At 43.9% G+C, this 17,461-nt stretch overlaps 1 protein-coding gene across 2 annotated transcripts in view; it reads right to left on the bottom strand.

Annotated features, from left to right (window-relative positions):
• The window catches only part of SACM1L (SAC1 like phosphatidylinositide phosphatase), a 58,953-nt gene extending 41,613 nt beyond the window's left edge, over window positions 1–17,340 (bottom strand). For both annotated transcript variants that reach the window (XM_034658172.1, XM_034658173.1), the window contains exon 1: window positions 17,183–17,340. In XM_034658172.1, the coding sequence (XP_034514063.1) occupies window positions 17,183–17,214 (32 nt within the window). In that variant the 5' untranslated portion in view covers window positions 17,215–17,340. The remainder of the gene's footprint in view (window positions 1–17,182) is intronic.
• Between the last annotated feature and the right edge of the window lie 121 nt (window positions 17,341–17,461).

Here is a 17,461-nt window from a genome sequence, read left to right as displayed (position 1 = left end):
ATGAAAAAAAAAACCTCATTCTGCAAAATAAGGGGGTAAAGTCAGGGTTGGGACAGACTATACTCAGAGCGGATGCAACTTTGTAACCAGAGTCCAACAAAAACCACACTTTGTGGTTCCTCAGGAGAACACCTGGAGAGCTCAGGCAAGCAGGGCGCTGGAGGTCAGGGACTGCCTCAGGAAACAGTAACCCCTCGCACAAACAGTACAGTGAAAACAATGCAGCCCGGGCGCCAGCGGAAGTACAACGCTCCAAGAACTGACCAGGGCTGGGGAAGGAACCAGTTTTCTTTCTGTGGGGTCTTACGTGTTTTCCAGGAACTAATCTTTTTTGTCTTAAGCCTCATTTGAAAGAATTTCTGTCTGTGCAGCAGCCAATCTGAGGGCTTTTTCCTTTCCTTTTAAATTCTACTTCCTCTATCCCACTGGCCCTGCCTGTGAAAATCTTCTACAAATCCACATAACGGTCGCCGACATCATTTCCTACATACCGATGGTGTTGAAGCTACCTGGGGTTACAGAAGCAAGTTCTGCAGCAGAACAGACTGTACTGAACATTTCGGACTACAAGCTCTCAACTGTTAAGGATCCAAATGCAACTTACATCCAACTTTTTAATATTAGGCTAGTTTCCTCCAGGGGCGGGGGGGGGGGTTGTGCTAAGAGAATGAAAACCAATCCATTTTAATACAGATCAAGCAAAATACGACAAAGACAGATCTGCTTTAAATATGGCGGTCTTCAACTCAAACCAAATATAACAACAGTTCATTTCTGTTTATAATGCTGAATAGCATCCCAGCAGATGGACAGATCACCATCTGTTCATCCATTCACTCGCTGGTGGACATTGGAGCTGCTTCCAGCTACGGACAGTATGAATAAAGGTCCTGTGCACACTCTTGTACAAGTCGCAGGCAGACATACCCCTTCATTTCTCCTGGGTGACTACCTGGAGGTGGAATGGCCGGATCTCATGGGAGTTGAATGTTTAACTTGTACAGAGGGGGGAGAGGGCGGGGTTGGTAGCACAAGGAAACTTTCCAGGGTGACGGAAGTGTTCATTATCTTGAGACTGGTGATTGTTTTGTGGGTGTAAAAATACGTCAAGATGTGTAAAACTACTACATTTGAAATACGTGGCATTTACTGTCTGCCCAAATATACCTCCAATAAAGCTATTTTTTTTTTTGAAGTGAGAGGTCCTGAAACCAACTAAAAGGAATAAAGCAAATTTCCAGACAACCTACTCATTAGGGTAGTTATCTCTAGTCTTAGATCATGAAAACAAAACAAAACAAAACCAACATGTCAGTCCTTGTCTGCAGATGCTGTGTGCAAGCATAAATTGCTCTCTAACAGTGAGTCAATAAATTTACTGGAAGCTAACCATGTGTGAAGCATTACACAAGCATTAGGGACTGGGACGTAGGGGAGAGATGAAAAATAACAAAGAGGAAAAAAATTTCAATAAAAAACAGACCTCAAAAACAAGACTTCTTTATAAACTATAAAAGCTTTCAAAGAAAAGCGCTGTCTCCAAAGCAGAAGCCATTCTGCGCAGACGCAGCCCAGATGCCCCAGGGCATTCTTCTAGGCTTGAACAGGCTCAGCGCCCGTGGCTAGTGTTCTATCAGAACATCCTGTCCTACCTCTGATGTCTGAAGAAACTCCAGGAGTTCTTTTCAAAAGGTTCAAATGAATAACAAAGAATCTCTCCTCTGTTCTCTTGCTTCTAAAATAATGATTACAGGGGCGCCTGGGTGGCACAGCGGTTAAGCGTCTGCCTTCGGCTCAGGGCGTGATCCCGGCGTTATGGGATCGAGCCCCACATCAGGCTCCTCTGCTATGAGCCTGCTTCTTCCTCTCCCACTCCCCCCTGGTTGTGTTCCCTCTCTCGCTGGCTGTCTCTATCTCTGTCGAATAAATAAATAAAATCTTAAAAAAAAAAAAAAGAAAATTTGTAAAATAATGATTACAGCATTGCTAAGTTAGAGCAGTCCATTACCCATGGAGCTTCAGTGTTAAGTCAACTCCCAAAGACTTGTTCTAGGCCCAGTAGCGCCAAAGCAACCACGCAGAATCACGGTCAATCAACAAACACATGGCCTTCCTTAAATGGAAAATTACAACTGATGGTTAGGGTTTGAAGCCACGGCCAAGAAAGAATTCTTGACATGTCTTTGGTGCAAAAAGGTGGTTTTATTAAAGCACGGAGACAGGACCCGTGGGCAGAAAGAGGGGCACTGGGGTTGTGAGGAGTGGCCCATGATACGCTTTCAAGTTGGGAGGGGGTTAGGGAGAGTGTAAGTCTCCCAGGTATTTTGGCAACAGGTTCCAGGATCCTGAGGGGGCTAGCTATTGCTGGGAAAGGTATGAGACCTCAGGCATGAGACCCTTCAGATGTATATTGGTGGGTCATATGCTTGGAGGATGATTGCCAACATGTATCTTGGGGGGGAAGGGTAGAGATAAAGGGCCACATTCAGGCAAGAGGCTTGGAACCTGAGCAAGGCAAAGGGTCTCACATCGACCACCGAGCTGAAAGCAGAGGCAGTGCAACAGGTTTATTAAACGACCCACCGTGAAACAGCCATCGGGCCTTACTAACCAGCGAGCTACTTACAACCAGGCAGTGATGTCCCCATGGTCCCTCACTCCACCCTCACCCCTGCCTTGCGGCAAAGAGCCTCTCCTCTGCTGTCCTGTCCGCCGCTTCCCTGAAGTGTATTCAGTAAACTTCTCTCTCTTTTGTTCTGCCTTGTGTGCATTCTTCCACTGTCCCCCACTGCCAGCCCCCACCTGATGGGTACACCCCACAATCTCAGCCCTTTATTAAGCCTGGAGATGAAAATGCTTAACCCTAACTACCTCACAGACAACGGGTATTAAATGAGCATTTATGAAGGACTTTTGCAAAGAATAACAGGCCTGCCTCATAGGTGTGGTAACTCTTTCTCATTAACAAAAACATCCTTTAACAGAGAAGAAGGGAGAAAAGTTGCAAATTTTCAAGACAGAACGAGAAAAGTTATTTAATTTAATTCACGCTTTAAAGAAATAATACAATGGAAGGTTCTGATATCTTTGCCACATGGACCACCTCTGAACAATGTGGTGTTGATAGGAAGATACTGGAATCAAACTATATCTTCTAAATATATATCCCCAAAGATCAAGACCACATAAAACAGAGCTCTGATTTATCAAAACAAATATTCCAGAATAATACAGAATGTGAATAAAAATTATGAATGAATGTCTTTCTTGATTTATTTGTAAATATGACTCTATAACAAGAAAAAAAGCTTTTAGTACAAAAGACAATGTTAGTTTTAAGAAACCAGAATGAAATACTGGTTATACCTTGCTACTTCTTCCAGCACTCATTTTTACTTTGCATAGTTAAAAGTTTGAACAATTAGAGGCACCTGGGTGGCTCAGTCGGTTAAGCGTCTGCCTTCGGTTCAGGTCATGATCCCAGGGTTCTGGGATCAAGCCATGCATCGGGCTCCCTGCTCGGTGCGGAGTCTGCTTCTCCCTCTCTCTGCTCATGCTCTCTGTCTCTCTCAAATAAATAAATATTTTTTAAAAATATTTAAAAATAAGAGTTTGAACAATTAAACCACAGAGAGAATAAGTTGGAAATTAAATTGTATCATAGAAGTGACGTGGTAGACCGCATTCTAAAGACGTCTCCCCAAGACTCCCATCTCCTGATTACTCATTCAATCCAGGTACTGCCCTGCAGATGGAATTAAGGTTACGAATCAAATGACCTTACAACAGGAATATTTGGGGTAGTTGGGGTGGGCCCAATGGAATCACAGGAGCCCATAAAAGCAGAAAGAGGAAAGAAGAGCCAGTCAGAGAGGTACAGCAGAAGGGGAATGAGAAATTTCGGGCATAAGACGGATTTGATAAGCTGCTGATGGCTCCTGAGATGTTGGGGCCACATGCAAGGATAGGAGAGAGGCTTCTAGAATCTAAGAGTGGCCACATGGCTGACAGCCAGCAAGGAAACAGGGACCTCAGTCCCACAACCACAGGAATTGTATTTGGCCAACACCCTGAATGAGCTTGTAAGAGGACTCTTCCCCCAGCCTCCAGTGGGGAATGCAGTCCTGCTGATACCCTGATTTCAGCCCACTGAGACCCGTGTTGGACTTCTGACCTGCAGAAGCTCTACGATAATACAGTTGTCTTGTTCTAAGCCCCTCGGTTTATGGTCACGTGGTACAGCAGCAACAGGAAACTAACAGTGATCAAATCCCCTGAGAATGAACTACCTTCACACTAACCCCTCGCCAAAACCCAATCCACAGTTACAGTACCTTCCCGACACTAAGCAATGAGATGCTTCCCTCAATGGAATTTTTTGATACCTGGTGTTTGGGCCTCTAAGTGATAAAACTTTTTTAAACCACTTTTGATGGAAAAGTCTGTAATTTAAATGTTATTAAACCAATGCCTCTCCTCATTAATCTCAATATAAGGAACCATGTTTTCTTGACTGACTAGGGTCTATCTTGAACACACCAGTCTCTGTGCCATCCCATGAAAAGATGACGGTGTCTTCAAATTCTAGTAATAGAGCATGCTGGAGAGGTTATAGCTTTTTAAACTCTTACAGTGCTGGTTTGAAGCTCAGCCCCATGAATCCCGGAACAAACCAATGAACTTCTGGGCTCAGCTCTCTCCATGAGAGAGAGGTGGGAGAACACATGCGACACGTCCGGCATCAAGAAGAGACTCTGAGAAATGGCGGCATTATTACTTTACTGAATGACCTCAGACCACTGTGGGTTCTATTTTTTAACTCCTGTGCTGTTTTTAGTCTCTTGAGTCTCTCCTACTCAAGTGTTTCAGTTTTACATCTCAAACAAGGCCTGAGGAGGGCTACACAATTGTGACCCATGTGAAGTCCCTGGGTGTTACTGTATCTATGTTCTTCATCTTGCTCAGGGGCCTATGCTCCTCTCCATTCATAGCTGTATTTGGGGGGACAGAGTTGGCACAATTCTCCACATGAATCGTGTGTCACTTCTTTAATAACCCATGTTACTTTTCATACAAAAAGATGACTAATCAACGTACAATCTCAGAAATAAAATTCCTCCACTTTTTAATACATGCACAAAACACAGAGCTTGCAGCTCAACAAAGAGCCAACAGAAAAAAGCAAATTGTTTTCCCTCAGTGGCTCACCCTCTTACACTTTATCGGTTTTTTTTTTGAAGATTTTATTTATTTGAGAGTGAGCACATAAGCAGGGGGAGGGGCGGAGGGAGAGGGAGAAGCAGACTCCCTGCTGACCAGGGAGCCCCACATGGGGCTTGATCCCAGGATCCTGGGACCTGAACCAAAAGGAGACACCCAACCGACTGAGCCTCCCAGGCACCCCAACTACCTTTATCTATATAAATGCATTTAAGCTTCTCACTTGCAAAACTTTTATAATGAAAATAAATTATTTGAATGAGATCAATCAACTGAAAAGTCACACTTGTTTCCATACACAAGTTGTGGTGTGTATCCTAACAGATACCTTTCAGGTACTGATACAGTATTCATTGTAAAATCCAGTGTTTATAAGAGTAGAAAAGTCTGCTATTAAAATTTACATATATATATATAACTTTATATGAAGTTATATAAAACGTGCACATATAAATCTTTCAAAAATATATATATGGAATGGGGGTGCCTGGCTGGCTCAGTTGGTAGATCAGGCAACTCTTGATCTCAGGGTCATGAGTATGAGCCCCATATTGGGTGCAGAGAGTACTTTAAAAAATAAAAGGTTAGGGGCACCTGGGTGGCTCAGTCATTTAAGCTTCTGACTCTTGATTTCAGCTCAGGTCATGATCTCTCAAGGTTCTGAGATCAAACCCCACGTCAGGCTAGGCGCTGAGCATGGACCCTGCTTAAGATTCTCCCTCCCTTTCTCTCTCCCTCTCCCACTGCCCCTAACCGCCTCTCTACCCCTACCTACTCTCTCTCTAAACATAAAATAAAATAAACAAAAGTTTTAAAATATATATGAAATAAAAAGTATCCTTATTATAAGCAATTAAAGTTTTTCCCTACTTGGCATTTAAACTTAAAACTGATGTGGAAAGGTGTGGGAACACTGATAAAATACATACATCTTGGATTAAGACTTTCAATCATATACAAAAAAAAGTAGAGAGCTATAAAACTAAGCCTTTACTAATTGTCACGTTCCTGATGATCACAAAACTAGTGACTTCACTAAGTCCTTAGAGTCTTGAAAATTATGAAGTTAGAAACTGAAATTTCTTTTATAAGAAGATGAAAAATAACCATTTATAACACTTCTAGTCTAGACAGACACATTTGAAATGAGAAGATCAACAAATTAAAATTTTAACTGAAGTAGAATGAAATGAATTTCCAAGAGTGAACACCATCCATTAAAAAAAGCCCTGATACTCTTTCGGAACATGGAATCTAGGGGGTACCGGTACCAACAGGTGGGTGCAGCGCATGGGGCAGCCTCTGGCCATTCTAATGCAGGCCTAGAGGAGGGACAGTGCTTGGAAATGGGCTAACTCACTAAGTCACCACAGGGACTCATCGCCAGTAGGGTGAGAGGGTAGGGTGAGAGCCAACAAAGCAAGCAGATTCCAGCAGCAGAATGCTGAAAAGCCTCCAGAACCAGAAGGAAAAGGTAATAAGGACTGGAGTACGAGTGACGTGGCTCACAGTCTGTGTAAGCCGCTCAGATCCCCACCCAAACCTACGCGGTCACCTGTCCTACTGACCCTGGGATTTAATGCTTAGAACTGTTCAACAGAAGATGCTCTCTGGCCTCCAGATATCAGGCACAGCTGAGGACCAGGGTGAGAGAGCCACGTGAAGCCAGGAGAGAAAGGTCTACTTAGAGACTGGAAAACTCATTCAACCCTCTTCCTCTGCCAGATTCCCAGAATGCTGGCAGCCCAGCTCACATATCCCTCTCCCTGAGCCTCACAGGAGCTTCAAATACTGGCTCTGAAGAAACTTGCCCTGAAAGCGACTGCTGATCTTTAGCAACCACCCCCCCCCCCCGCAACATGAAAGAGTTGAGTTCCTGTGCAATCACTCTACAGCGAAGGCCACCAGCTGGTAAGTCCTGACCCACAAGCAGACCCTCTAATCAATTTTTAGTGCCTCCTTCTTCAACATGAAATGACAAGCAAGGATCACCAGATACTAGGAAAGGTTCCATCACATAAGAAAGAATCCAAAACAAACAGAAAAATAACTCTGGATAAACAAACTATGCCAAGAACAGACTACAACCTCAAAATACATTTATAATTGATGGCCTCAGAGTCAAGACATTGCATTCACGAAATAAGAACAAGGAAAGCACACTCAGAAAGCAAGAATATATTCTTGGACTGAGAGCAGAAATAGTTATTTGGCCATTCAACAGAAAGACTGGAAGATAAAACTGAAGAACCCTCCAATAGAACAGAATAAAAAGATAAGAGCTATAAAACAGGAAAGCACAGGAAGGAAGTGTGGGGAGTAGGGGAAAGGGGGAAGGAGCGGGGGAGGGAGGGGGAAAGAGAGAGGAGACTGATCCAGGATATTCAACATAAATTTAGCAGGAATTCCAAAAGAGCACACAAGAAAAAAGGAAAGAAACAGTTCAAAGAAACAGTGAAAAACAAGAGCAAGAAGAGAAAACACACACACACAGAGGCACATCAAGCTTTAAACTTCAAAACACCATACAAAGACAATCCTAAAGTTTCCAGAAAAAAATAAAAATAAAAAAGAGAGAAAGAAGCCTTGAAATGTTCAACAGTCCTACTGGATTACCCAGCAACAACACACTGCACGATTCAACAGCAGGTCTTTAAAATTCTACGGGATAATAATTTCTAACTGAGAATTCTCTACTTAACCACACTATCAAACAAGTGTGAGGACAGAATGAAAACACCTTCAGATGTACGACATCTCAGAAGATACCTTTCTTAGAAAGAAGGAAAAGTCTGTTTCACCAAAATGGAATAAATCAAGAGGTAGACTGAGAATCCAAAACAGAACAGAGGTGAAAGAAATTTTCCTGATGAAGATATTGTCGGGGACCACAGCTATGCGACAGGCCTAAAGAAAACCCAGTAAGGATTAAAGCAGGGGGTACAGGGCTCCCAGAAGTAAATCTCAGAGAAGAAAATAAATTCATAGTTACCCAACATGTTTGAGAGGAATTTTCCTGCTATCACAGAGACTGAAGATTCATTAGCAACAGGCACATTTTTTTTTAAAGTCATGCAAATAAAAAGAAACAAGGCACTTTTCAGTTCCAGGAAAAGCAAAACATTTTATGAGGAAATATACACTGACTTCATTTGAACCATATCTACATGAGCATAGCCACGTGAACACTGAATATCTTACTATAACTATAATGAGAGGAGAAGGGAGGAAAAGAGGGAGATGTATAAAAACGAAATTCTCATCCTCAGAAGTAGGAAGTCATCAGATAACTAAAACTGAAAAAATTCAGGAAACAGCAGTACAAGCATGCTGTTCAGAAATGTGGAGTTAACGGGGCACCTGGCTGGCTCAGTCGTTGGGAGCCTATGACTCTCGATCTCAGGTTGAAAGTTCAGGTTCCACGCCGGGTACAGAGATGACTTAAAAAATAAAATCTTTAAAACAGAAAGGAAAGAAAGAAAGAAACGTGGCATAAAATACCAGAAGAAGTTGCTTAAAAAGTTGAAAGTCGATGTCCCGAGACAGTGGGAATTAGGAGTGCAGAACAGTACTCTCTTTTTTGTAAGCTCTGTGTACTGCTGACTTTTAAACCATATACAGGTATTATATTAAAATAAAAAATAAGTTTAAAAAATGTGCTAAGGGGCGCCTGGGTGGTTCAGTCAGTTAAGCGTCTTCTTTCAGCTCAGGTCAAGATTTCAGGGTCCAGGGATCGCCTGGCCGTGCTCCCTGCTCAGTGGGGAGTCTGCTTCTCTCTCCCCCTAACCCCATGCTCTCTTACTCTCTCTAATAAACAAACACACACTTTTATAAATAAATAATGTGTTAAAGTAACAGAAACAAAAATAAGAGTAATCGTGGAATCAGAGTTCTAGCCCAACAAAGGCTCTAGGACAGTTGTTGGACCTTGCCTCTCAGAGAGATGCTAGAATCAGAGTTGCTGGTGCTGCCACCAGCCCATTCTGATAACACTATGAAAACAGCTTAAGAACTGGAGCAGTGAAGATATGAAGGAGGACTGCCAGATAATCAACATTTCTAAGAAGAGTCTTGCTAAGTGATGACTCAGAATCCCACTAATGATCACAGCAGGTGTCATCTCAACTCAGAGACAGCTACACATCCCTTTGCTGTCTTCCTCCCCCCACTACTCTTTAATCGCCCTTAATACTGACCTGAAGCATACGCGCTTTATCCAGTAAATTGTATTCTGTAAGTTTTACGCTCCCCAGGTTTCCTTTCAAAAGCTAGTGAAATTAACGTCAGCTCTCTAGCACTTACCATCAGAAACACTAGAGTAAACCATCCAGTGGTGTAACTGTTGCTGGGGTGCATGGTCTGTTACATTTGTTTGGGGAGTTTCACCAAATAGCCTACCAGGTCTCTGTAGACAAGGACCCTGTTTATCCATTCTCCTTCGTCTTTCTCACACAAGACGACAGAGGAAACTCAGTCGCTATTCTTAGAAAATATAACATAGTCAGCAAATGTCTACATTAAGTTGGGTTTTTTCTATGGCCCTTAACTAATGTTTTCTTTGGCTCAGAGACAGAGTAAAAAGGATTTAAAAACTGTTTTCCTTTCTCCTAGTTAACGAAAGATCTTGGTGGGGGGCGCCTGGGTGGCACAGCGGTTAAGCGTCTGCCTTCGGCTCAGGGCGTGATCCCGGCGTTATGGAATCGAGCCCCACATCAGGCTCCTCTGCTATGAGCCTGCTTCTTCCTCTCCCACTCCCCCTGCTTGTGCTCCCTCTCTCGCTGGCTGTCTCTATCTCTGTCGAATAAATAAAAATAAAATCTTAAAAAAAAAAAAAAAAGGAAAGAAAGAAAGATCTTGGTGGGTCAAATGTTAATTGGATTGGAAGGTATGGTGTAACTAAACAGAGGACAAGGAGGGAACAGCAGTGGTTCTCTGATTAGAAAGCCTACAGAGTGTCACTGGTGCCAATTTCCGCCTGGAGCTTTTCAAAATTAACCAGTCAACAGGCTGTACTGAATTCTCAACATAAGAAATACATGGAAACCAAGACAGAAGCCTCAACGATAATCAAAAATCTGGGAGAAAATCCTTTCTCTATAGCCAATGAATGGCCCTTAATTGCTATAAAGTCTCTCATTTTATTAAACTCTCTCACATTACTTTTTTTATGAAATAGATTTTAGAGGTTAAGACAAGGAGATTCCATCCAAGAAGATTATCTGGTCATTAACTATGCTGTTGATATCAATCTCTGAAGTTCAAAGTAATACTGGACAGTAAAAAGAGCTCTGGTCCTATGTAAACTGTCTGGCGAGCCTGTCTGAATCCAGTAGGCATGAACCATGAACTCCAACAGACAAAACTACTGCCACATTTCTCTCAACCCTGGATTCTGCTTTCTGTTAAGAGGACACATATTCTGGAATAGCAGAATACTTAAATAACAATTACTTCCTACTCTGACTGCTTTCATTTGGTTGACTATTTCGCTTTTACAGACTGCTGACCAGGTATGAGATAAAAAAGAAAATTCAGAGGACTAGGAGTTAAACTCAATGCAGGAAATTCTATTATACTTAATAGAAATGCATTTAATCTTCTAGCCACCTGGAATTCACTAGCTCTTAAGAGTGCTTTTTAAAAAGTACCCTTGTCAAATTTTAAGAAAAGCAATATATTTAATTACAACATAAACATAAAATATTCTTTTTCGGGCTTGGCAATATGATTTTCTAGCGTCTAAAAACATCCCTTTTCCCCCATGTAACATTTACATCTCTAGGCAACAACTAACCTCTTCAAAATCCTGTCCCACCCCAAGAGCAAATTTAACCCACTCCAAAAATATTACTATTTGCTGACCTCACACCCATTACAAGGGCTATTATGAAAAACAAACAGAGAATAATGAGCATTGGTGAGGATGTAGAGAAACTGGAACGCTGTGCACTGTTGGTGGGAATACAAAATGGTGTAGCCGCTGCAAGAAAACAGCATGGTGGGGCGCCTGGGTGGCACAGCGGTTAAGCGTCTGCCTTCGGCTCAGGGCGTGATCCCGGCGTTATGATCGAGCCCCACATCAGGCTCTTCTGCTATGAGCCTGCTTCTTCCTCTCCCACTCCCCCTGGTTGTGTTCCCTCTCTCGCTGGCTGTCTCTATTTCTGTCANTATTTTCTGTCAAAAAAAAAAAAAAAAACTTTAAAAAAAAAAAAAAAGAAAAAAAAAAAAGAAAACAGCATGGTGGTTCCTCAATAAAATTAAAAATAGAATGACCTTATGATCCAGAAATTACCTCCGGGTACATGGTCAAAAGAATTGAAAGTGAGGTCTCAAAGAGAGATTTATGCATCCATGTTCACGGTAGTATCATTCACAACAGCCAAAAAGGTGGAAGTGACCTAAGCGCCCATCGACGGGTGAACAGGTGAGCAAAATGCAGTATATACATAAAATGGAGCATTATTCAGCCTTAAAAAGGAAATTCTGACATATACTATAACATGCATGAATTCTGAGTACATTATGCTAAGTGGAAATAAGCCAGTCCCAAAGGGACAAATACTGGATGATTCAATTTCTATGACATACTTAGAGAAGTCAAATTCACAGAGATAGAAAGTACAATGGTGGCTGCTGGGGACTAGGGGGAGGAGGAATAGTTTTTGCTAGAGTCACAAAACTCTAGCAAAAACATATATCTTCAAAAATCTTACATAAGAACTAAATCGAAGTCTTAATAATCAAACTCTCCTATTTCTGGTTCAAAACATACAGGAATAGCATTTTACTAGACCTGGCTAGCAAAAAGTAAAAACCCCGACAGTAAAGGGTCCTCTGAGCCCACTACACCTATACCCAGAAGGTGCTCCCACCACCCCATATCCATCCACCCTCTGAGTCCCAGGGGTTCCCACCTCATCGAGCCATTGCTAAGGTACATTGCTTAAAGCCCACGTTCATCCTGGACAACCCAGGAGCGCAACCCAATCCCAAACAGCAGATATTTCCAGGAAGCTAATGCACTTTAACTCCATCTTCTTCCTCAAAACCCCGAGGTCCCACCTACTTCCTATTCTCTGCACATCCTAAAACCCATTACCTCCAAAACTCAGGCTCTTTCACAGCACCAAATCTAACTGCCACCTCATCTGAAGCTCTAATGGACAGCAAAATCTTCCAGGGTCCCCAAGAGCTCCAAGAATGCTGTCCTACCATCCCAGCATGCTTTGATTCTCACTCAGGCTGTACAGTGCTAAGAACCACAGGGACTCCTAGATAAACATGAAGATCCCAGGCCCCACCTTGAGAGACTTTTCACTCACTAGGCCTCATGTGAGGCTCCGGAATATGCATTTAGAACTGGCGCAGCAAACGATCTGATGCAGCCCAGCACTAACCTAGACTCTCCAGCCAACAAACACCTTGTATACAAACACTGCGCATGTGTGCCCGGATTTATACCCTTCCCTTCCCTCCATGAGTGAATAAGCTGACTGCTGCTTGTACTGGACAGACCACGTAGGTCTTCATCCCTGTGTGACTCAGTTTACATCTGGTCAGGGCTGCATCACAGCTGTCCCGCTGACCTCACAGCTATGGCCACCTTTTACAAAGAAAGGGGACTTCCTAACAGAGGGAACAATGCTTCTTTGGAGGCAAGCTGCAGCCTAATTCACTTTCTAACGGATTTCCTGTCGTACACCTATTTCAGCTGACCTTTTAAAGGCAGGGGTCCTTTAAACGTTTCCAACAATGGATTTCTCTTGTAACTGTTTCATAATTTCAAATTTATCATTATCTGACATTATCTACGCTTTACACAAGTAACTTAAAAAGGAAAAAGGAGTCACAAAATAGATTGTTTAGAACTGTCTGGATGTTTTAAAAGAATTTTAAATTCTGAACATCTCAATACTGTTTTCCATCTTAAAAATCCATATGGACATGTCAACTATTTTCAAATGTAAGTGACTCACTTCTATACCAGGCACATCCAAGGACTAAGGTGGAAGCAATCTGATAAGTAAAAAAGGCAATTTGAATAATGCAGTGTAATGGAAAGATCTCTGGACTCTGGGCCTGCTGTGTTCCAAGGCCAGTCCTGCCATGGCTTGGCTGTGTGACCCGACTGTGGGGCCAAGGGCAATTATTTCCGTCTTCAACAATGATGGAGGATATACATCCACTTATGACTTCACTGAGGCATTGGAAAGACAACCATATACACAGAATGACCTAAGCTGCTGCTACTTTGAAAGAGTACATTCCAAAGTAGCCCTGAGTGTTTCATTTCGAAATGCTGGTGGTATCTCTACACTGGAAAGTTCATTTACTTAGGTGATTCACTGAGGAGCTCTCCGCACAAGGCTTTATGCGAGGTACTGAGAAGGCGTAGAGAAGAAATCAACGTTAAGGTGTTTTGAATATGTTCGACATACTTGCAATCTAGTAAGAGAACCAAAGCATAGGCACTACAACGATTTCGTCATTTCTAGGCGGCAAAGTGGGTAGTTCAAACAGTGCTGTGGAGGGACGCCTGCGTGGCTCAGCAGCTTAAGCGTCCAACTCTTGATCTCAGCTCAGGTCTCGATCTCAAGGTTGTGAGTTCAAGTACCACACTGGGCTCCCCACGGAGCCCACTTAAAAAGGGAGGGGGGACACCCAGGTGGTGCAGTCAGTTAGCGTTTGACTCTTGGTTTCAGCTCAGATCCTGATTTCACGGTCAGATTGAGCCCCACATCGGGCTCTACGCTCAGCCCAGAGACTGCTGAAGTTTCTCTCTCCATCTGCTCTGACCCTCCCCTGCACTCCCGTGCATGTGCGCATGTGCCCACTCTTGTAATCTCTCAAATAAATAACATTAAAAAAAAAGGCACAGTGCTATGGATTGATCATTCTACTTCCAGTCTTCTTGTCTATGAAGTAATACACTGCACATCAATCCTAAGAGAAAGAATGTGCAAGCCAGACAGACGTCTGGTGTCCAGTCCCTGTGACAGTAGACTCTTCTGGGAGCTCAGTGAAGGGAAATATGCGGGGAAAAGGCCTCTCAGAGAAAGTGAGTCTCTGTAAATTACACTGGGTATCTCATCTACACTCTCTTTCAATCGTTATAACGTTTTCATTTGATTCAGAGGTTAAGTACCATGGCCGTGACACAAAGCAAGTAACAAGGTCAGGATCTGAATCTAAGTGTCTTCTGATCAAAAATGTCTGCATCTCTCAGCTCTACCATGGGTCCATGACTGTGATTAGCATGTAAAGATGGGAGAGAAGAAGGCATTTTGGTAGAAGGATCAAAATAAAAGAAGCCCAAGCTTGAGGCTAAAAGAGGGTGGCCCAGTCGGTGAAAAGAGGAAAAAATGCACTGAGCAGTTAGGCAAAATAAGGTTAAGGGTTAGCTTAGGGAGAGGCTGGAATACAGATGACTAAGAAATGTGGGCTCAGGGGCGCCTGGGTGGCACAGCGGTTAAGCGTCTGCCTTCGGCTCAGGGCGTGATCCCGGCGTCGAGCCCCACATCAGGCTCCTCTGCTGTGAGCCTGCTTCCCTCTCCCACTCCCCCTGCTTGTGTTCCCTCTCTCGCCTGGCTGTCTCTATCTCTGTCGAATAAATAAATAAAATCTTTAAAAAAAAAAAAAAAAAGAAATGTGGGCTCAGTCCTATCAGCAAGATAGAACCAGAGACTGTTAGCAGGAGAGCAGCTGATAAAATCAGGGCAATAATGAGGAAGGTGAACTTCACAGGACAGAAACGGTCTGCACATGGGTGACACAATGCAGAACATATTACGATTTAACATCCCAAGCACTTCAATATTGTGACAAACTCAGTAGTAGCAGCAGTTTTGTAATAAAGGATCAAACTATCTATTCATGCCTCTCTCTTAAGACATCTCTAGGCACGTTTTAAAAAATGGCTGTTTTGTCCTACTAATTCTTACATGGGTCAGAAACTACTGCCATGTCCAAATGCATCTAAAACAGAACACCCCTTAGGTCAGAGGCCACTTTAAGAACCTTGAACAGCACGCCTCAGAGCAGGAACGGCCAAAGAGAGATTCCAACTCACAAAAATTCTTGGTAAGTAAAACAACATTATACAAAAGTCAGATCTTCAATACACACTGGGACTCAAAACTTCTCTCGGTGGAATGAAGTTAAGGGCTGCAAATTTGAGACTGACTTTCACATAATCCCAGATTTACTTTCTCACTCAAATTCATAGTCTCCACTTCTACAAAAATCAATACAAAACCATCATCCCCACCACTCAAGGGCCAAATTTCTTTTCTCTTTTATGGATACAGAGCTTTTTTTTTCTTTTTTTTTTTTGTTTTTTAAGGTTTGGACTGATGAATTTAGTGACTCCTTAGCAACATAAAAGAAATCATCAGAATTCTCAAGTTCTCCATCCCATTCAATCTTTGCCACAGGAAAATTCAACTGCATTCCATAACCTAACACTGAGCTGCATTGAGCCAAGGCTCCATATTGCTTAAACACATTTGAGACCTGGTGTAGGATCATATTAAACCCTTCAGTGACTATCAGATAGTCAACAATACCCTAATTAGCCAGCACAGCACACGTGACACTGGCCCAGCCAGTACCCTCGTCACAGACATTTTGCAGGATTCATTCACCAACAAGGTGATCACCTTGCAGAGGGGAACAGGGAGAGAATAAGGGAAGATGGCAAGGGTGGAGGGTATGTGGAGGGAAATGCACAGCTGGGGCTACACAAAAGTGGCAAAGGAGTGGGCTGAGGAAAAAATAATAATCTTTTCTGCAAAACATTTCATTTCAAGTAGATGACCTCACTCCCCATTTTGCACCCGAACTTTAAATTGAACCTTCCAGAAAGTTAAGTGAGTTTGAGGTTCCAGAGAGCACAGGAAGTGCCCAAACCACATTCTGATGTCCTCATATCCCTACAAAGGAAATATGACACCTCTGCCTAAATCCCAAGGTATATTACCTCATTTAGGGATAGGTAAGCTTCCCCAAAATTACATTTGCTTCTGAGGCCAAGGACATCCTCAGACTAGGGCAACTGGCCTTTCAGTCTAGAGGTAAAGTATTAAACCCAAAGTAGAACAAAGTTATTCAGAGACAAGAAAACCAAGGGGCTGACGGTAATGCTAAAAGAAACGCACGTTTTTATTTATTCAGGACAAGCCAAAAAAACCTACAAATACTTAATTCACAACCCTAACAGCCAGAGCCTATTTCTCAAAGCCTCAAGAACTTGGCTTTACGGAAAAGTCAATCTGCAGTGCCAAAATTCTCGAGAATGGCCTCTGGCTGTCAACAGGAACTTAACCTGTTTTGTGCTTGAGCTGTATAACACTTAAAACCAAGTAAATCCTTGAGGATCTCAAGAGTATTGACTGTTCTTCTTTTCTGCATCCAAAAGGCTGGTCAGGCAGGCTTTGGTGCCCAGATAAGGTATGTCGATTTGTGTGTGGACTCTAATGTGTTGTTATGGGTTCATTACACAAGGAAAAAAAAAAAAAACCCACAACAACAAACTTCTCTATTCCTCTGCTAAGCAATAAAGATAAATTTAGCCGCCACCTCTCAAACAAAGTGGGTGGGGAGGAGCGCGCCCCGAGCTTGCCGCATCGCAACGCAGACCCCGTCTCGCTGGAAGCCTGTCTGCAGCTTCGCTCTCCCACCGTGGGCGCCGAGGCCGAGCAGGGCGAAGAAAGGCCGGCGACGCTGTCACTCCCGGGCTCCCGGGCCTGTGGCGACTCCGGCGGGGCCTTCCGGCGGCCGCAACCGACAAGCTCCCGGACAGGCCGCGCCGGGAGAGGAGGGCGGGGACTGCCAGGGGCTCCCACACCCGGCCCGCAGCCCCGGGACTCAGAAGCCCTGCCCGAGGCCGGCGGCCCGCACCTGCCGCCCCGCCCGCCGCCCCTCAGGCCCCTTCGCTCAACGGCCTCCGGCCCGCGGGACTCACAGCTTCAGCCGCTCGTAGGTCGTCGCCGCCATCGTGCACCACTAACTCCTTCTTCCTCTTTCCGCCCGCCCCGCCCCGCCCCGCCGCCACCTCGGCCACCGCGGTACCGTTCACCCAGCTCCGCGGCCGCAGCGCCCGGGTCGTCCCACCCCTCTCTCCACCCCACCCGACCCCGAGCGGACGGAAGGCGGCCGGGGACAACCTTAGCGCGCGCGCTAGAGAGAGCGAAAGAAGCGGTCCGGCGCGCGGATTGGAGCGCGCCGAAGAGCGCCGTGACGT

Source organism: Ailuropoda melanoleuca, chromosome 4 (assembly GCF_002007445.2).
Source record: "Ailuropoda melanoleuca isolate Jingjing chromosome 4, ASM200744v2, whole genome shotgun sequence".
Lineage (NCBI taxonomy): Eukaryota > Metazoa > Chordata > Mammalia > Carnivora > Ursidae > Ailuropoda > Ailuropoda melanoleuca.
This window is presented reverse-complemented; position numbering and strand designations above follow the sequence as displayed.